The sequence below is a fragment of the Rousettus aegyptiacus genome, unplaced genomic scaffold, assembly GCF_014176215.1.
Source record: "Rousettus aegyptiacus isolate mRouAeg1 unplaced genomic scaffold, mRouAeg1.p scaffold_m13_p_6, whole genome shotgun sequence".
NCBI lineage: Eukaryota > Metazoa > Chordata > Mammalia > Chiroptera > Pteropodidae > Rousettus > Rousettus aegyptiacus.
In genome coordinates this window covers 73,444,896-73,460,304 of record NW_023416309.1, presented here as the reverse complement: position 1 = coordinate 73,460,304, position 15,409 = coordinate 73,444,896, and the positions used below count along the sequence as shown (strand labels likewise).

The window sequence follows — 15,409 nt, the reverse complement described above, 5'->3', positions numbered from 1 at the left end:
GCTTCACTCCTCTGACCTCGTTCTGCTCAAGCCCCGCTTAAAATTAAATAAAAGAATAAATCATGCCTCGGATCCATTTCCCCCATTGCCTTGTCTCAGCCCCGTCCCTCTACTTGGATCTCCTGCTCCACCACACCCCTTCCCCTGCCCTCGCGGGCTCCCGCCTGGCACGCCCCACCACACCAAAGCCATCCGGGCCTGGGTGCTTATGCCCTAGAGCGTCGAGAACTACACAGCGGGGCATTGAACACGAAGAACTGAGCACGCAGGCGCAAAACGGCATGTGGGGAAATCGCTGCGCGCAGCTTAGGTTAGTGAGTGTGCGCAAGCGCATCCCATCGTGGGGCCTCAAGGCGGGACCGTCCCGTGGCGTCTACGTAAACGGGTAGGCGGGACTAGGTGCGTGTTGGCTGCGCCGGCGCTGTTCGCCGGGTGTGACGTACTAATAGTGCGCCGCCACCGCCGGTGGGCTTGGGGCTCGCGGGAGGGGAAGGAGGAGGAGGAGGGGGAGGTGGTAGAGGTGGAAGCTGAAGCAGAGCAAGAGGCGGCCGCGGCGCGGCGGCTCAGCGGCGCGGCGCGCGGCCCAGAGGCGTTGGAATCCTGAACTGAGACGGCTACGTCTGAAGACAGCAGGAGTGGCGGGGTCGCCGTCGCCGCCGGAGAGATGAGCCGGGAAGCCTGAGGCTGGAGACGCCCGCCCTGGGGCTCGTCGGTCCACGGCTTCCCCTCTCCCGGTGAGGACGCCCTTTCCCCTCCCCCTCCCACAGGCCTGACCCGGCCTCTCCCATTCCTGGACCTCATTCCCACCTAACTGGGGCCCGGGAAGCCCTCGAACGGGCTTATTAAGAAGGACCTCGCTCTCTGAGCCGCCGGAGTCTGTAGGACCATACCGCTGCTGGGATGTATTCTGGTCCCCGGAGACAGAGCAGGAGAGGTGGCTGGGCCAGCCTGGCTTGTGCTGCTCAATTCTATTCCAGTGTCTTGATTCAGCTGCTTGAGCATCGGTTCGGTCCTCTTTCAGTTTCCTTTAAAATCCTCCCTTTTTCATTAGGTTCTACTACCCGAACTATAGCGCTGGTATCCCCATTCCCTCCTGAGACGACCTGAGCTCCCCTCCCCCATATCCCCGCTCGCAGTTCATTCCAGTTTGGTAGAGAATTCTCTTCCAACTCTAAACCGCGGGTTCCCTGTGGAAAGTTGTGTTTTCATATATCTCTCTCTCTACCATGTCAGGATTCCCGTGCTGAGCCATCTCCCTTACTAGGCTCTCAATTAGGACGCCCAGGTGGTATTAACATAAAGAAGTAGAGCTCGAAAATATTAGTTTTGACCTGGGCATCTAAGAAATAAGGTCCCCAAGGCCTTCTGGTTAGCCATACTCCCTTGTCTCTATCTGGGTAGGGGAGAGATGATGGCACATAATGCCAAAGGGTTCGTTGTGGACCATGTTAACCAGGAAGATCTGAAGTTAGGAGTTTTGCTTCTTTTTCCTCTTTGTATCTCTGAATTTTAGTTTATTTGCATCTGATTCTGAAAGAGGCATGCTGAGGAAGAGAGGCAGGATCTGAGGTACAGGATATTTGGATTCTGACACTCTAAACTTTGTTTTACAGGCTACTGGAAGATGAAAGAGACTCTACAAGGCACCGGGTCTTGGGGGCCTGAGCCTCCTGGACCCGGCATAGTCCCAGCTTACTCGAGCCCTAGGCGGGAGCGTCTTCGTTGGCCCCCACCTCCCAAACCCCGACTCAAATCAGGTGGAGGGTTTGGGCCAGATCCTGGGTCAGGGACCACAGTGCCAGCCAGACGCCTCCCTGTCCCTCGGCCTTCTTTTGATGCCTCAGCTAGTGAAGAGGAGGAAGAAGAGGAGGAAGAGGATGAAGATGAGGAAGAAGTGGCAACTTGGAGGCTTCCTTCCAGATGGGGCCAGCTGGGACCCACCCAACGACCTCGCCCTCCCCGTCCGACTCATCGAAAAACCTGCTCACAGCGCCGCCGCAGAGCTATGAGAGCCTTCAGGATGCTGCTGTATTCCAAAAGCACCTCGCTGACATTCCACTGGAAGCTTTGGGGGCGCCACCGGGGCCGGCGGCGGAGCCTTGCACACCCTAAGAACCATCTTTCACCCCAAGAAGGGGGTGCGACACCGCAGGTGCCATCCCCTTGCTGTCGTTTTGACTCCCCCCGGGGGCCACCTCCCCCTCGGCTGGGTCTGCTAGGTGCTCTCATGGCTGAAGATGGGATGAGAGGGTCTCCACCAGTACCGTCTGGTCCTGCCGTGGAGGAAGATGGATTAAGGTGGACTCCAAAGTCTCCTCTGGACCCTGACTCAGGTAAGGTGGGAGTGGGATGGAGAAGGGGGTAGGTAGAGCTGTGATCCTGGAGAACTAGGAGCTTCTTGCTGTGATGAGAACTGGGCCTAAGGAAAATAGTATGGTAGTGTTGAGGGGGTCCAAAATAGCTGTGAAATGTCTTAAGCCCCACTTTGAGTAGAAACTAAGTTAGGGAAGGTAGTCAAGGGTGGGATATAGAATCTTTGAGTAGGTGTCCTATGCATAGATGAGAGACGGAGAGATCATTTAGACAAGTCAGACAGTCTTATCCACTTGAAATCTGTCTTCATTCAGCCTTTCAGGATAAGGGCCCTTTCATGTGCATCTCCAGATGGTGCCATTCTCATAGGGGTGGGATGAGATCTAAATAGTGGAGAACATCACCTGTATGGTTGTGTGTGGCATTCTCATTCAGACTATTTCTGTTTTGGAGAACCCCAACTAAACAATTTTAGGCTCTCTGTATCTTTTATCAAGTACTTCAGTATTTATTTGTGTCTTTGCTGTATACCAGGTGCTATGCTAGGCACTAGGCTTATAGTAGTAACAAATATCTCTGAAATACACATCTCTGAGTCTTAGTTTTTTCTTGCTTTCCTCTAGTTTCTAAGTACAGTTGACCCTTAACACAGGTTTGAACTGCACGAGTTCACTTATACGTGGAGTCAGCCCTCCATATCTGTGGGTTTCACATCTGTTGATTCAACCAACTTCAAGTCAAAGATGGTATTTTCAGTCTGTGACTGGGAATCCAGCGATGTGGAAGGCTGATTATATGCATTATTCTCACCATATTATATAAAGAAATTGACATACGTGGATTTTGGTGTCCATGGGTGTCCGCCCCCCACAGATACTAAAGGACAACTGAATTTTGGGAGGAGTTAAAAGATACATGATTTTTAAGTGTGGGGTGGGACTGGGGTTTTGCTTCTAACCCTCGTGTTGTTCAAGGGTCAACTGTAGTTAAGTCTTCCTCTCTGTCCCTTTATAACCTTTTGGATATGGTTACCTCGAGTTTTAGGGTCTCTATTCCTTAGAGTTTGTATTGGTAGATTGTTTTGATTTATCTTTCCTGTGGTCCTATAATTTGTGTGTATCATTTAATCTTCCCATTGTCCTTTGAGCCAATTTCTCATCCCCATCCTGTTCCCCTGCCCTACAGGTCTCCTCTCCTGTACTCTGCCCAATGGCTTTGGGGGACCACCCGGGCCAGAAGGGGAGCGAAATCTGGCACCCCCTGATGCCAGCATCCTCATCAGTAATGTGTGCAGTATTGGGGACCATGTGGCCCAGGAGCTTTTTCAGGGCTCAGATTTGGGCACTGCAGAAGAGGCAGAGCGGCCTGGGGAGAAAGCTGGCCAGCATAGCCCCCTACGGGAGGAGCATGTGACCTGCGTGCAGAGTAAGGAACCCTAAAGAACCTAATCTCTTTTCCTCAGCCAACTCCTAGATCAGAGTCTGGAGGTCTCACCCCACTCCTTTCTCCCTCCTCCACTCAGGCATCTTGGATGAATTCCTTCAAACTTATGGCAGCCTCATCCCCCTCAGCACTGATGAGGTAGTAGAGAAATTGGAGGACATTTTCCAGCAGGAGTTTTCTACACCTTCCAGGTGCGGCATGAAAGAGATGCCCTTCAGAAGAGGGCTGGAACTTGGGGGATAAGGAGAAAATGCTGCTACTTTTTGTGCCATAGGGATGTACTTAAGGAGAAAGAGGAAGCTAGAATAGAAGGGGTGGGGAGAATCTGCAGGCAAGCTGCCAAGTCCCTGTAAGCCAACTGGGAGGGTCATTACCTGGAATCTTGAAATACTATGTATACCTGAGTATTCATGTGCTGCTTTCTGGGGAGTAGGCCTTTAGTAGTTTCTCAAAAGGACCAATGGCCCCCCCCAAAATGGATTAGTTTAGACTCTTATCCTAGGCAATAGAAGGTACTTTTGTGTGCCCTAGTCTTTTGTGTGACTCCACCTTTGGCCTACTTAGGAAGGGTCTGGTGCTGCAGCTGATCCAGTCATACCAGCGGATGCCAGGCAATGCCATGGTGAGGGGCTTCCGAGTGGCCTATAAGCGGCATGTGCTGACCATGGACGATTTGGGGACCTTATATGGACAGAACTGGCTTAATGACCAGGTGAGGAGGAGTAGAGAAACAGGCCTAAGAGAAGATTTAAGGAGCAGGGCGTCTGGGGCCCTCTTCATGGGGGAGCCCTGTACGCATGCTGCACCCTCCATGGCAAGTTGCCTCCCGTCTTCTTCTCAGGTGATGAACATGTATGGAGATCTGGTCATGGACACAGTCCCTGAAAAGGTAGGCCTAACCAGGTACTTCAGTCCCCAGGACAACTTGCACAGTTTTAAGCAGCTTTTCAGTTTCTTTCATCTCTCCTGTTTTACCTAAAGAGGACCTTTGTTTCTGGGGAGAGGTGGTAGAAGATAATCTGTTAAATTCAAATCTATAATCTTGGTCCTGAACTTAACAATTGTATTCCTTTCGCCTAGTTTTCAGTGTTTTCCCCCTATGGCTAACCCCACAAATTGGGATGGGAAGCTATAAGATAAGGTTAAAAAGGTTGTTTTTTTTACCCTTCAATGAATTGGTGTACAGGTATTGAAAGCAGTTCTTAGAGCCATAATGAAATGAAGAGAACACTTGGCAGGAGGACCTGAGGTTTTTAATTTCATGTAGCGCTTTTGTATCATTGGAACAGGTGCATTTCTTCAACAGTTTCTTCTATGATAAACTCCGTACCAAGGGTTATGATGGTGTGAAAAGGTGGACCAAAAACGTGAGTTATGAATTCACATCTACTTGCATAACATTTAAAAATTTGAGTTCTATTTTGTGTCAGCTCTTTCCCCCAAACTGTTCATTCTTTCAAATATTTATTAAATGTCTTCTATGTGCTAGATACCATTCTAGGCACTAAGGATACAGTGTTAAATGAAAAAAACTTCCTGCCTTTATGGGCGAGAATAAATAAGCAAGTCCCAGCTAGTAATAGGTGCTGTAAACAAATTAAAACAGTAATATAGCAGCATGGGAAACAGGTACTTTAGGTGATCTGGGAAGGCGTTTTTTAGCTGAGACTTGAACGATGAACAGATTTGAGGGAAGAGTGTTACATGGGACACAAAGTGAGAGAACTTTGGAGGAACAGAGAGGGCCTACGTGGGTGGCTTGTGGGTTTGGAGCAGGGTGAACAAAGGGGTTTGGTCAGATTAGGTAAGGCATGGAGGGTAGGGTAGATTTTATTTCATGTGAACTGAAAAGCCATTGAAAGTTTTAAGCAGGCTGGAAAGTGCCTTATATTTTAAACTATTTTATTTAAAAAACAAAACAAAACATTTCAATGATAGGTCGAAAGAGAGGAAAAGAGTAGAAGCAGGCAGACTAACTTAAGACTGACTGAGTTGCACAGTAGTTCACATGAGAAACTTGGACCAGAGTGGTAAAGATAGAAGTAGAAGTAGGTTTATCTAGGATAAGTTTTGTGGATAGAACCAATAAGACTTTCTGACAGATTGGATGTGGGAAATGAAGAAAAGATAGGAATCAATAATAGAACCTAGGTTTTTGGCCTTAGTTACTAGGGGCAATTATTAGGGGGTGAGCAGGTTTGGCGATGGGGAAAAAGTTCTTTTCTCCCTTCTTATTCAAGGGCCAGGACATTTCTACAGTAAGGTAGGACCACTGGCTCCAGCATTTCTTAATTTCTGTTTCCAAGTTCAAGAGCTTTTACTCTCAGGGATCTGGCAGGCCTACTCCTTGTAGAGGCAAGGTGACATACAGTGAAAAGAACTTGGTCTTCATTATACCTGTGTTTGAATCCCACCTCTGCCATTTCTTCTTTGACCTGGGGCAAGTTATTTTCCTTTTTCAAGCCACAGCTATTTCATTGTTAGGTTGAACATGAGAACTTTCTCAAAAGACCGTTGTGTTAATTGAGCATTTACTAGGTGCCATGTATTATTCTTTGTGCATTATAGATATTAACTAGTTTAATCCTTGTTAACAGGTGAGATGTAGGTATTGTTCTTTTCATCCTCTTAGAGATAAGTGGCACAGAAAGTTATTAAGTTGCTCGCCCATGGTCATAAGCTACTAAATGGAGGGACTAGATTCGAACCCTAGCAATCTGGCCTGAGACTCCTGAGCCTGGGTGCTTAACTACTAAGCACTTGTACCTTTAATGCGAGAAAAGTACCTGGACTGTTGAGCATTTGTCCTGATACCACCTCCTTTGTCTTGCTTGCTTTCCTCCTTTAACTCAAGAATCTAGACATCCAGATGTTAAGCCTTGCCTCACAATCCAGGGGCTGGGTCTTGTGTGTTCATCTACTTGGCTCCTTGCCTGCTCCTCCATTCTTTAGACCCTCATGGCAGTAGGCAGGACTCATGCTGTCTTACCTAACCTTTGGCACTGCCTCCATAGGTGGACATCTTCAATAAGGAGCTACTGCTAATCCCCCTCCACCTGGAGGTGCATTGGTCCCTCATCTCTGTTGATGTGAGGCAACGCACCATCACCTATTTTGACTCACAACGCACCCTAAACCGCCGCTGCCCTAAGGTTTGAGTGGGAAGGGGAAAGATGGGTAGAATGTGGGGAAGAGGGGCAGTGACAAGGCATTCCAGGCAGAAGAGTGAGTTTGGGGTCTCTGAGAAGCAACCTAGGCTTAGTGCCTGTGACCAGCACATCTGGTTCACTTCCTCCTTTTCTCCATCTATACAGCATATTGCCAAGTATCTACAGGCAGAGGCAGTGAAGAAGGACCGGCTGGATTTCCACGAGGGCTGGAAAGGTTACTTCAAGATGGTAGGTTTCTAGAGGGAAGAGGGGTGTGGGATTGGTGGTGGAGATAGCGATAGGAGGCAGAAATTGAAGCCACATTCCTAGGAGTCTCCAGGTAAAAGGCCTACCCTCTTTCTTTTCTCTAGAATGTGGCCAGGCAGAATAATGACAGTGACTGTGGTGCCTTTGTGTTGCAGGTAAGCAGATGTCAGTTGGGTTAAAGGGTTGGGAGGGAGATCAGAGGCTGTTCTGCATCTCTCATTTGGCTCACAGCCACTTGTGGAGCAGGGAGTAAACCTATGTGTTAGAACGCAGAAATCCTGATTTTGTTGGTCCTGTTGTGCTTCCCTATCTCACATTGGGACTCGGTCTCTGGTCTTTGATCTCTGGCCATGATATACCTGCCTCCTGACCCCCAATGCAAAGTGTTCTCTCTCTCTTAACATTAGGTATTTCTTGTGCCAAGTGAAAACACTGACTTTAGAATCAGATTTCTTTTGAGCCTCAGGCTATGGGACCTTGGCTTCCTTCGTTTGTGAAATGGGCATGTTTTCTGAAAGATCATATGAAATATATAGCACAGGTCCTGATGGGGTGGGGTGTGGGGTGTGATGCTCAGTAGGTGGTTCTCATGGCCTGCTTTGTTAACACCCAGTACTGCAAGCATCTGGCCCTGTCTCAGCCATTCAGCTTCACCCAGCAGGACATGCCCAAACTTCGCCGGCAGATCTACAAGGAGCTGTGTCACTGCAAACTCACTGTGTGAGCCTCGTATCCCAGGCCTCAAGCCTATTTATTAATGGGCAGGGGAACATGGGAGACCCTTCCTTCCCAAGAAATTCCAATTCCTTTCCTCTCTTGCCTCTTCCCCACCCAATTCCCTTTGGTTTTTCATATTTAAATGTTTTAATTGATTTCTGTATTTTTTTTTCTTTGAGAATACTTGTTGATTTCTGATGTTCATGGGTGGCCATGGAAAAGCCCCTTTTTCCCTCTGTCAGCAGGGGAGTATGGCCTAGCAGCCTGGGTGGGGCAGTTATCCCCCTACCATGTGTATGGGTGGGGGCCAGAAAAAGCCGGGCTGGGGGTGGTGGGCGGGCAAAGGGATTACTGCCTGCCAGATCTTTAAACTTTTTTTTTTATATATATATATATGTATATATATAAATGCCACGGTCCTACTCTGGTCAATAAAGGATCCTTTGGAGATACATAGTGGTGGTGTTCCTTAAGAGGCCTCAAACTAGTGGACATGCTCTCAGGCTTTCCTCCAGCCATTGCTGTTAGCTACCCTTTAATGAGTCTTGAGAGTTAAGGGGCCAACTTTCCATCCTGGCTTGCCCAAAAGAATCCCCCATCCAGGGGAGCAAGGACTGGAAGGAGGGAGTAGGTAGTCCTCACAAATAAGGGAGCTTTAGAGGTACTAAAGTTGGGTGCAGAACACTTATGAGAGCCAGCCAGGATTCATGACAGTGACCCCAAATACTCGTAAGCCCAGAAGTTGGTTATTCCATCCCTTTTCCCCTCCAGCCAGGGGAATCCTCCCACCTGCTAGTGTATGGCTGCTGATTCCATTATCCTTAGTATACTTGACACATCGGGGTGGTGTCAGATCTTTGCTGGAGAACAAAATAAAATGTGGCTCAAACGGAGACTTGGAACAGAGGTAAAGGGAAGTGGAAGTCTCGGGAGCCCGGAAGTCCCCGGAGGCTGAAACCTCGCCCCCCTAGCGTGATAGGACCTAGTAGGCCACATGACTAAGGCACTATCGCCTCTGCACGTGTAGGGGTGCAGGGCCCCAAGATGGCTGCCAAGCCTCGAGGCCTGACGCCTATATGTCACTTCCGTACCGGCGAGAAGGGCGGGCCCTGTAGCCAATAAGGCCGTAGGGCGGGCCTTCACCTTAATAGGCGTTCAAGTTGCCCAATGGTGGCTGCATACTAGAGCGCCTACAAACTAACGTCACGCCGAGTTGCTGAGCGCCGGCAGGCGGGGTTCAGGCAGCCAAGCCAATGGGATGGCTGGGGCGGGGTCGGGCGCTCTATAAGTTGTCGATAGGCGGGCACTCCGCCCTAGTTCCTAAGGATCATGTCTGCGAGTCAGGATTCCCGGTAAGAAAAGCATTTGCAAAAAACTGGGGCTACTTACCCCACCGTTCCCTTTCGAGGGCCCTGCGAAGGGTGTTGAAGCCTACCGCCCTAAGCCCACCAGTGTTGCGGGAGAACCAAACTCAGAGGGACCCGTCTTGGGAGAGAGGAGGGAGCAGATCCACCGCCGTAGTTGCCGCCAGGGCCTATACAGGACAGCCTTGCTTTCGGGCCTAGAACGCGAGGTTCGTTAGGAAGCCTGGACCCGATGTAGTGCACGAAGCTCCGCCGCTAAGTGTCTAGACGAGGTCGCGACCTATCGTGGGATAGAAAGGTAGAGGCGGTCACAATCGTGCGTGGCCCAGAGCTGGCTGGTCCGGTTGCCTCACCGCTGGACGGAGGGTTCGGGCGCGCTCGGATTCCGGAGGATTCTGGCAGTACCACTCGCCTAGGCGGTGGGGGGTGGCGTGGGGGAGGGTCCTGCGTCCTCAGGTCCAATTCTGTCGCGTTGAGATACGGGTCGGGAGAGAAGAAACCAGCCTTTCAGTGCTGGTTTTCTTTACAGTCAGGGCTGAGCTTAATCCTCAGGAGCGTCCGCGGGAGCCGCCAGGAGCCCACCCGGCGCCGGGCGGGCGGGTCCATTTTGCGACACATACCGGGCCATTGGTAATTGTAAATGGGCAAGTCTACTTTTCTTTAGGGGTGAGCGCCTTAAGATATGGGAGGGCGACGCCATTTCGCGACGGGGGCGGGCGAGATGTGAATTGTCCATGGTGAGGAGAGACGTGGCTGGGTGGTCGAGGGAAGCGAGCACATGGCGGCCCAAGGTGCTCCCCTCCCCCAGTCCGCTTCGACTCTAAATGTTGTGCAATCTCCCCCTGTGCTAGCTCGGCTGGGGCTCATTGTGCGCGAGGCCGCCACCGCCCGCGGCCTCCCACATCCGGGCACCACGAGGGGGGAGATGGGCTGAAGGGAGTGGGGGAGGGCGCGGGCGGAATGACGTGGGGGGAAGGGGATGTCCTACCTTCGGATCTGGGAGGTGAAGGGCGGGACTTCCGGCGAGCTGGGGCTGCGATGGGAGGGGCACGCTCTTGGCCTTGGAGCGCCGGTCCCAGGACACGTGAGTCCAACGGCAAGCATCACCTCCCCGCCTTGTAAGCCGGCACCGCACTTCCCAGCTTTTATGTCTTCTAAAAGGTTACCCCATCGTGTCGGGGCGGCTTGACCTGGGCTGCTCCCTGGATGTGGCAATGGCCAAATTCAGTTGTGCAGTATCTACTGTACTGTACAGTACACTGGTGGGGTTGTGGGTCAGGGAGTGAAGGCTGATGGCATCATGCAAGGCCAGTTGCTGGTAGAAATGTCCCTGCTGTCAGGTTTTCTAATGTGCCTCAGTCATCATGTTCTACTTTTAACAGATCCAGAGACAATGGCCCGGATGGAATGGAGCCCGAAGGCGTCATCGAGGTGACATTGGACCCCTAACCATCATTGCCTTTAATTCACCTTTGGGAAGGGCAGTACCACGAGCATTGTTCCCTGGTTTTTTGGAGTGATTATTCAGTGATTTAAGACTAAAACTGGGACCAAGGGTTAATGTATAATGTATAGTCTAACTCTCAGGTAGCTAAGCCCTCCTCACTGAAGGCTTTGTGGAGATATGTTAAAAATATTATGTCCTTGAGAGTATGAATAAGAAAGCGTTCAGATGGAGTTCTATCTTTCTACAGTCTCTAGTCTCATTTACAAGTAAACTGACCCTCAGAATGATTTCCCAAGCCATAAAAATACAGCTGGGTTCCCTGGAGGGAGGGGGAGGAAAGGTTTTGGGCTCTGAAGCTTTGGTGAAGGCACAAGATTTAGTTTGTTCCAGTGTAGACCTCCACTTTACCACTTTAATTTTTTTTTTTTGTTCTGCAGAGTAACTGGAATGAGATCGTTGACAGCTTTGATGACATGAACCTCTCAGAGTCCCTTCTCCGTGGCATCTATGCCTATGGTTTTGAGAAGCCCTCTGCCATCCAGCAGCGAGCCATTCTTCCTTGTATCAAGGGTAAGACTACTCTGCTCTGGAACAAGTTCTGGACTCTCCCGGACCTGAGAAAAAAGGGGTGCCTGGTTTGATGGTGCTTGTCTCATCAACCAGGAATGAAGTGATGCCGTGTTTATTCCAATGTTTATGCCTAGTTAACGTCATGGACACACAGATTGCTGGGTTTTCACGGAGGTAGTATTTTAGCCAGCTTCTCCTTGCTCTTTATAGCTGTATCTTTAGTCCAAATATGTGTGCATATGGGTACTATGTTGTGATAAGTGAAGTCTGAAGCACTTCATGCTTGATATGTATCTCCGTTGGTTGCTCACTGATATCATTAACCAAGGCCTTGAGTGTTCTGTGTGCCCTTGACTACATCAAATTTTTCTTCTAATGTTTAGGTTATGATGTGATCGCTCAAGCCCAATCTGGGACTGGAAAGACGGCCACTTTTGCCATATCAATTCTGCAACAGATTGAATTGGATCTGAAAGCCACTCAGGCCTTGGTCCTGGCACCCACTAGAGAGTTGGCACAGCAGGTGAGAGTATAGCTTCTCTTTCCTCCCCTGAAGGGCTGATTTATGAATAATTGGCATAATCCAAAAGTCAGTGTATTTCCCAACCAGCTCAACCTTGGAAGAACTGAAGTACGGGGCAAGTTGGTTGGGGGGCAAAGAGATGGCCTAAAGTGAAAACAAATTTATAACTTCCATATCTCTAAAGTCTTGTTGGGTTAATTAGAAGTTCATTTCTACCCAAACAGAAATAAGCATTACTTCACTCCACCCATTTCCTGAGTCAAATGGTAAGGCTGCTGGGTGGAGCTTGGCTGGCTAGGCAAGTTTGGCGGCTGTTTTATGAACAAACCCCCTGGCTATGGGCAAGGAGACACCTGATTTGTGGTGATGCTCTTATATCAGTCAGGGGCAAAGCAGTTGTACAGTCCTTTGTTCATCCTAGCTTGATGCCCGGATTGGTGGCCAGAGCTATTTCATGCCTGGGGCACATAAAATCATATTGCTGGACTGTTTTCCTAGGTCTTGGGGAGAGATTAGAAACATTTTTTTTATGAGTTGATTACTACTTGAGTCTTTTAGGGGGTGTCATCTTAAAATGTTCTGTGGAGATGCAATCATTGTGTGCTGATAATTTCTAGACAAAAATAATGGTAACAAATGGTTCTTAAAGTGTGCAAAGTACCACCTGGCATGGTTTTCATGACATTACTGCAACAGGACATGGATGTGTTATTTTACACATAAAACATTGCTTTGAGATGAGTATAAGTGAGTCACAATTGGCTTTTAGAAAGTTAGGGGTCTGGAATGGTAAGAGGCCATATTTCAGAGGTCTGTTATGACAAAGTACATTGTATTAAGAGTACACATACTGAGTCTGCCACTTAACTGGCAGTGTGGTCCTACATGTGTTTAACTGGTCTCTTTCTCGCAGGAAAAGAAAGTTTTAGTAATAGTGCATGTCTGAATTAAAAAATATATATATATATATGAGAGGCATTTAAAAGGGGCCTGGCACTGTTGTAGCTAATAACATGAGCACTTTTTCTTCGTGTTCAGATACAGAAAGTAGTCATGGCATTAGGAGATTACATGGGTGCCTCCTGCCATGCTTGTATTGGGGGTACCAATGTGCGTGCTGAGGTGCAGAAGCTGCAGATGGAAGCTCCCCATATCATCGTCGGTACCCCAGGCCGTGTGTTTGATATGCTTAACCGGAGATACCTGTGTGAGTATCGCGATTTTCTATTCCTCTGGATCACTTCCTCTTCTTCAGCTTTCCCAGTCTTTCCACTTAGCCACAACTTTGTTCCCAACGAGGCTAGTTTTCCCTTCTGAAAGAATTGCTCTGTGATGAACTCCATGCGTGTCATCTGAGCCCGGCTTCCCTGTTGCAGCTCGGGTAGTGTTCTACTTCTCCGGGCTGTTGGCTGGCCTGGCAGGGGTGTCCGAGGCAAAGGATCAATCTTAGAATTCTGAGAGCATACCACTTGTCCCTTCCTGGTTCTGTATTGGGAAAGTTAAACATTTTACATTTCCCTAATTACTACTTGTTAATATTTCTTTTCTGTAGCTCCTAAATACATCAAGATGTTTGTACTGGATGAAGCCGATGAAATGTTAAGCCGTGGATTCAAGGACCAGATCTATGACATATTCCAAAAGCTCAACAGCAACACTCAGGTGAGGACATTTAGAGTGTTGCCTATATAGCTTATCTTTTATGGGTTATGGCATGGTGGAGAAATAAAAGCATTATCAAGTGCCAGAGGAATCAAAGCTTTTAATCTGTTCTCAAGCCTTTTTATGTTTTAGGTAGTATCTAGTGAAGATAGCATGTACTATCTCTTATCTTGAGGTTGCTTTTTCCCCATTAGGTGGTTTTGCTGTCAGCTACAATGCCTTCTGATGTGCTTGAGGTGACCAAGAAGTTCATGAGGGATCCTATTCGAATTCTTGTCAAGAAGGAAGAGTTGACCCTGGAGGGTATCCGCCAATTCTACATCAATGTGGAACGAGAGGTGGGGCCCAGTGCAGGAGGCGGGCCTGGTAGTAAGTTGTTGGGTATAGCCCCTGACTGATTTCCCCCCACCCCTCACCCCCAGGAATGGAAGCTGGACACACTCTGTGACTTGTATGAAACCCTCACCATCACCCAAGCTGTGATCTTCATCAACACTCGAAGAAAGGTTGATTGGCTCACCGAGAAGATGCATGCCCGAGACTTCACTGTCTCTGCCATGGTGAGTTTTCCCTACCTTTTTACCAGCAAGCAGTGTGTATGTGCCAGTTTCCCACTTAAAGCCAGTTCTCAGAACCAGTGTACCTGTTAAAACCGTTCTATTTTCTAGCATGGAGATATGGACCAAAAGGAACGGGATGTAATCATGAGGGAGTTCCGCTCTGGCTCTAGCAGAGTATTGATTACCACTGACCTGCTGGTGAGTAGAGGGAATTTGGAGAAAACTGGGAATGAAGGGGGAAACCAAGGTGATTCCCTCTCCAAGGGGCTATTACTAGTGCCTCTCTTCAGGAAAGTAGCAACTTGGAATAAAATCTGGCGTGCCTCAGGTGTTCTGGGGAAAAGGGGATGTGTTTCCTTTGCCTTCCTTTGGCTGCCTACATGTATACTTAAGTCCTAAATCTCTTCTGGGTAGAATTGTGCCCTCAGCATATTGAAGCTGTCATCTTTCTTGCCATAGGCCAGAGGTATTGATGTGCAACAGGTTTCTTTAGTCATCAACTATGACCTTCCCACCAACAGGGAAAATTATATCCACAGGTGAGTATTTGCCCAACCCCCTCCCCTCATGCCCAATCCTCCCTAGGCTGACACTTATGGTTGTCCCTGTTTACCTTATATTTGTGTATCTTAAGGTATTCTTGTTTTCCAGAATCGGTCGTGGTGGACGTTTTGGCCGTAAGGGTGTGGCTATTAACATGGTGACGGAAGAAGACAAGAGGACTCTTCGAGACATTGAGACCTTCTACAACACCTCCATTGAGGAAATGCCCCTCAATGTTGCTGACCTCATCTGAGAGGGGCTGGCCTGTCACCTCGCCCCAGCCAGGGTTCAGTCCTTGGGCTGAGGAGAGGAGGGGGGAGGGAAGGGAGCCAAGGGATGGACATCTTGTCATTTTTTTTTCCTTTTTTTTTTTTTCCCTTGAATAAATGTCACTTTTTGAGGCAAAGAAGGAACAGTGAACATTTTAGATACCCTCTTCTTTGGGGTAGGCTCTTGCCCCAGGCGCCGTCTCTTCTCCCCAAAACACTAATTCATTTTCCCTAATCTAGACAACCAGAGGCTCTCCTTACCCCAGCCAAATTCCTCTGAAAATGATTCAAGGGGGCTATAATGTCACTTGACTTCATTTGCTGGACCAAATCTGGAGGGAGAACCCCTGAGTTAGGTGGCCCAGGGGATTGTCCCCAGGTGGGGGGGAGGGAGTAGGGGAGAAAAAATGGTAGCCATTTTTACATTGTTTTGTATAGTATTTATTGATTCAGGAAACACACAAAATTCTGAATAAAATGACTTCGAAACTGCCTGTTTGGGCTTCTCTCATTTTTTCCCCTTTCCCTCCCACCTGCCATAGAGTATAGCTTTCCTCCTAGCTAACATTATTACCCTTTCTT

The 15,409-nt window shown here is 48.7% G+C and overlaps 2 protein-coding genes and 3 non-coding genes across 7 annotated transcripts; all 5 read left to right on the top strand.

The window, feature by feature from the left end:
* The first annotated feature begins 471 nt into the window (after window positions 1-471).
* On the top strand, window positions 472-8,343 carry SENP3 (SUMO specific peptidase 3). 3 transcript variants are annotated; one of them, XM_016137072.2, is made up of 11 exons: window positions 494-734; window positions 1,614-2,333; window positions 3,499-3,738; window positions 3,836-3,947; window positions 4,321-4,468; window positions 4,598-4,645; window positions 5,046-5,123; window positions 6,771-6,908; window positions 7,071-7,154; window positions 7,277-7,327; window positions 7,786-8,341. In XM_016137072.2, the coding sequence occupies exons 2-11, from the start codon at window positions 1,625-1,627 to the stop codon at window positions 7,894-7,896; spliced, it is 1,719 nt and encodes a 572-aa protein (XP_015992558.1). In that variant the 5' UTR covers window positions 494-734; window positions 1,614-1,624; the 3' UTR covers window positions 7,897-8,341. The 3 variants fall into 3 exon arrangements, with proteins under 3 accessions (XP_015992557.1, XP_036077899.1, XP_015992558.1); XM_016137071.2 differs by having other exon boundaries at window positions 472-734; window positions 4,321-4,645; window positions 7,786-8,343; XM_036222006.1 differs by lacking the exon at window positions 4,598-4,645 and having other exon boundaries at window positions 475-734; window positions 7,786-8,343.
* An 824-nt stretch (window positions 8,344-9,167) lies between these two features.
* On the top strand, window positions 9,168-15,319 carry EIF4A1 (eukaryotic translation initiation factor 4A1). The gene is made up of 11 exons (XM_016137073.2): window positions 9,168-9,241; window positions 10,636-10,684; window positions 11,138-11,270; window positions 11,654-11,793; window positions 12,832-13,000; window positions 13,346-13,455; window positions 13,650-13,793; window positions 13,878-14,015; window positions 14,124-14,213; window positions 14,475-14,554; window positions 14,667-15,319. The coding sequence occupies exons 1-11, from the start codon at window positions 9,219-9,221 to the stop codon at window positions 14,809-14,811; spliced, it is 1,221 nt and encodes a 406-aa protein (XP_015992559.1). The 5' UTR covers window positions 9,168-9,218; the 3' UTR covers window positions 14,812-15,319.
* On the top strand, window positions 12,120-12,264 carry LOC118604454. The gene has a single exon (XR_004951758.1). It is a non-coding gene; the product is annotated as a small nucleolar RNA SNORA48 (small nucleolar RNA).
* On the top strand, window positions 13,118-13,255 carry LOC118604472. Its single transcript, XR_004951771.1, has one exon. It is a non-coding gene; the product is annotated as a small nucleolar RNA SNORD10 (small nucleolar RNA).
* On the top strand, window positions 14,256-14,399 carry LOC118604440. The gene has a single exon (XR_004951746.1). It is a non-coding gene; the product is annotated as a small nucleolar RNA SNORA67 (small nucleolar RNA).
* Window positions 15,320-15,409: the final 90 nt, after the last annotated feature.

Coding starts and splice junctions, on each gene's coding strand:
- SENP3 (XM_016137071.2), top strand. CDS start 1,625: ATGAAAGAGACTCTACAAGGCACCGGGTCTTGGGGGCCTGAGCCTCCT. Junction 2,334..3,498: donor TCCTCTGGACCCTGACTCAG/GTAAGGTGGGAG, acceptor CCTGCCCTACAG/GTCTCCTCTCCTGTACTCTG. Junction 7,155..7,276: donor GGAAAGGTTACTTCAAGATG/GTAGGTTTCTAG, acceptor TCTTTTCTCTAG/AATGTGGCCAGGCAGAATAA.
- EIF4A1 (XM_016137073.2), top strand. CDS start 9,219: ATGTCTGCGAGTCAGGATTCCCG. Junction 11,271..11,653: donor CATTCTTCCTTGTATCAAGG/GTAAGACTACTC, acceptor TCTAATGTTTAG/GTTATGATGTGATCGCTCAA. Junction 14,555..14,666: donor AGGGAAAATTATATCCACAG/GTGAGTATTTGC, acceptor CTTGTTTTCCAG/AATCGGTCGTGGTGGACGTT.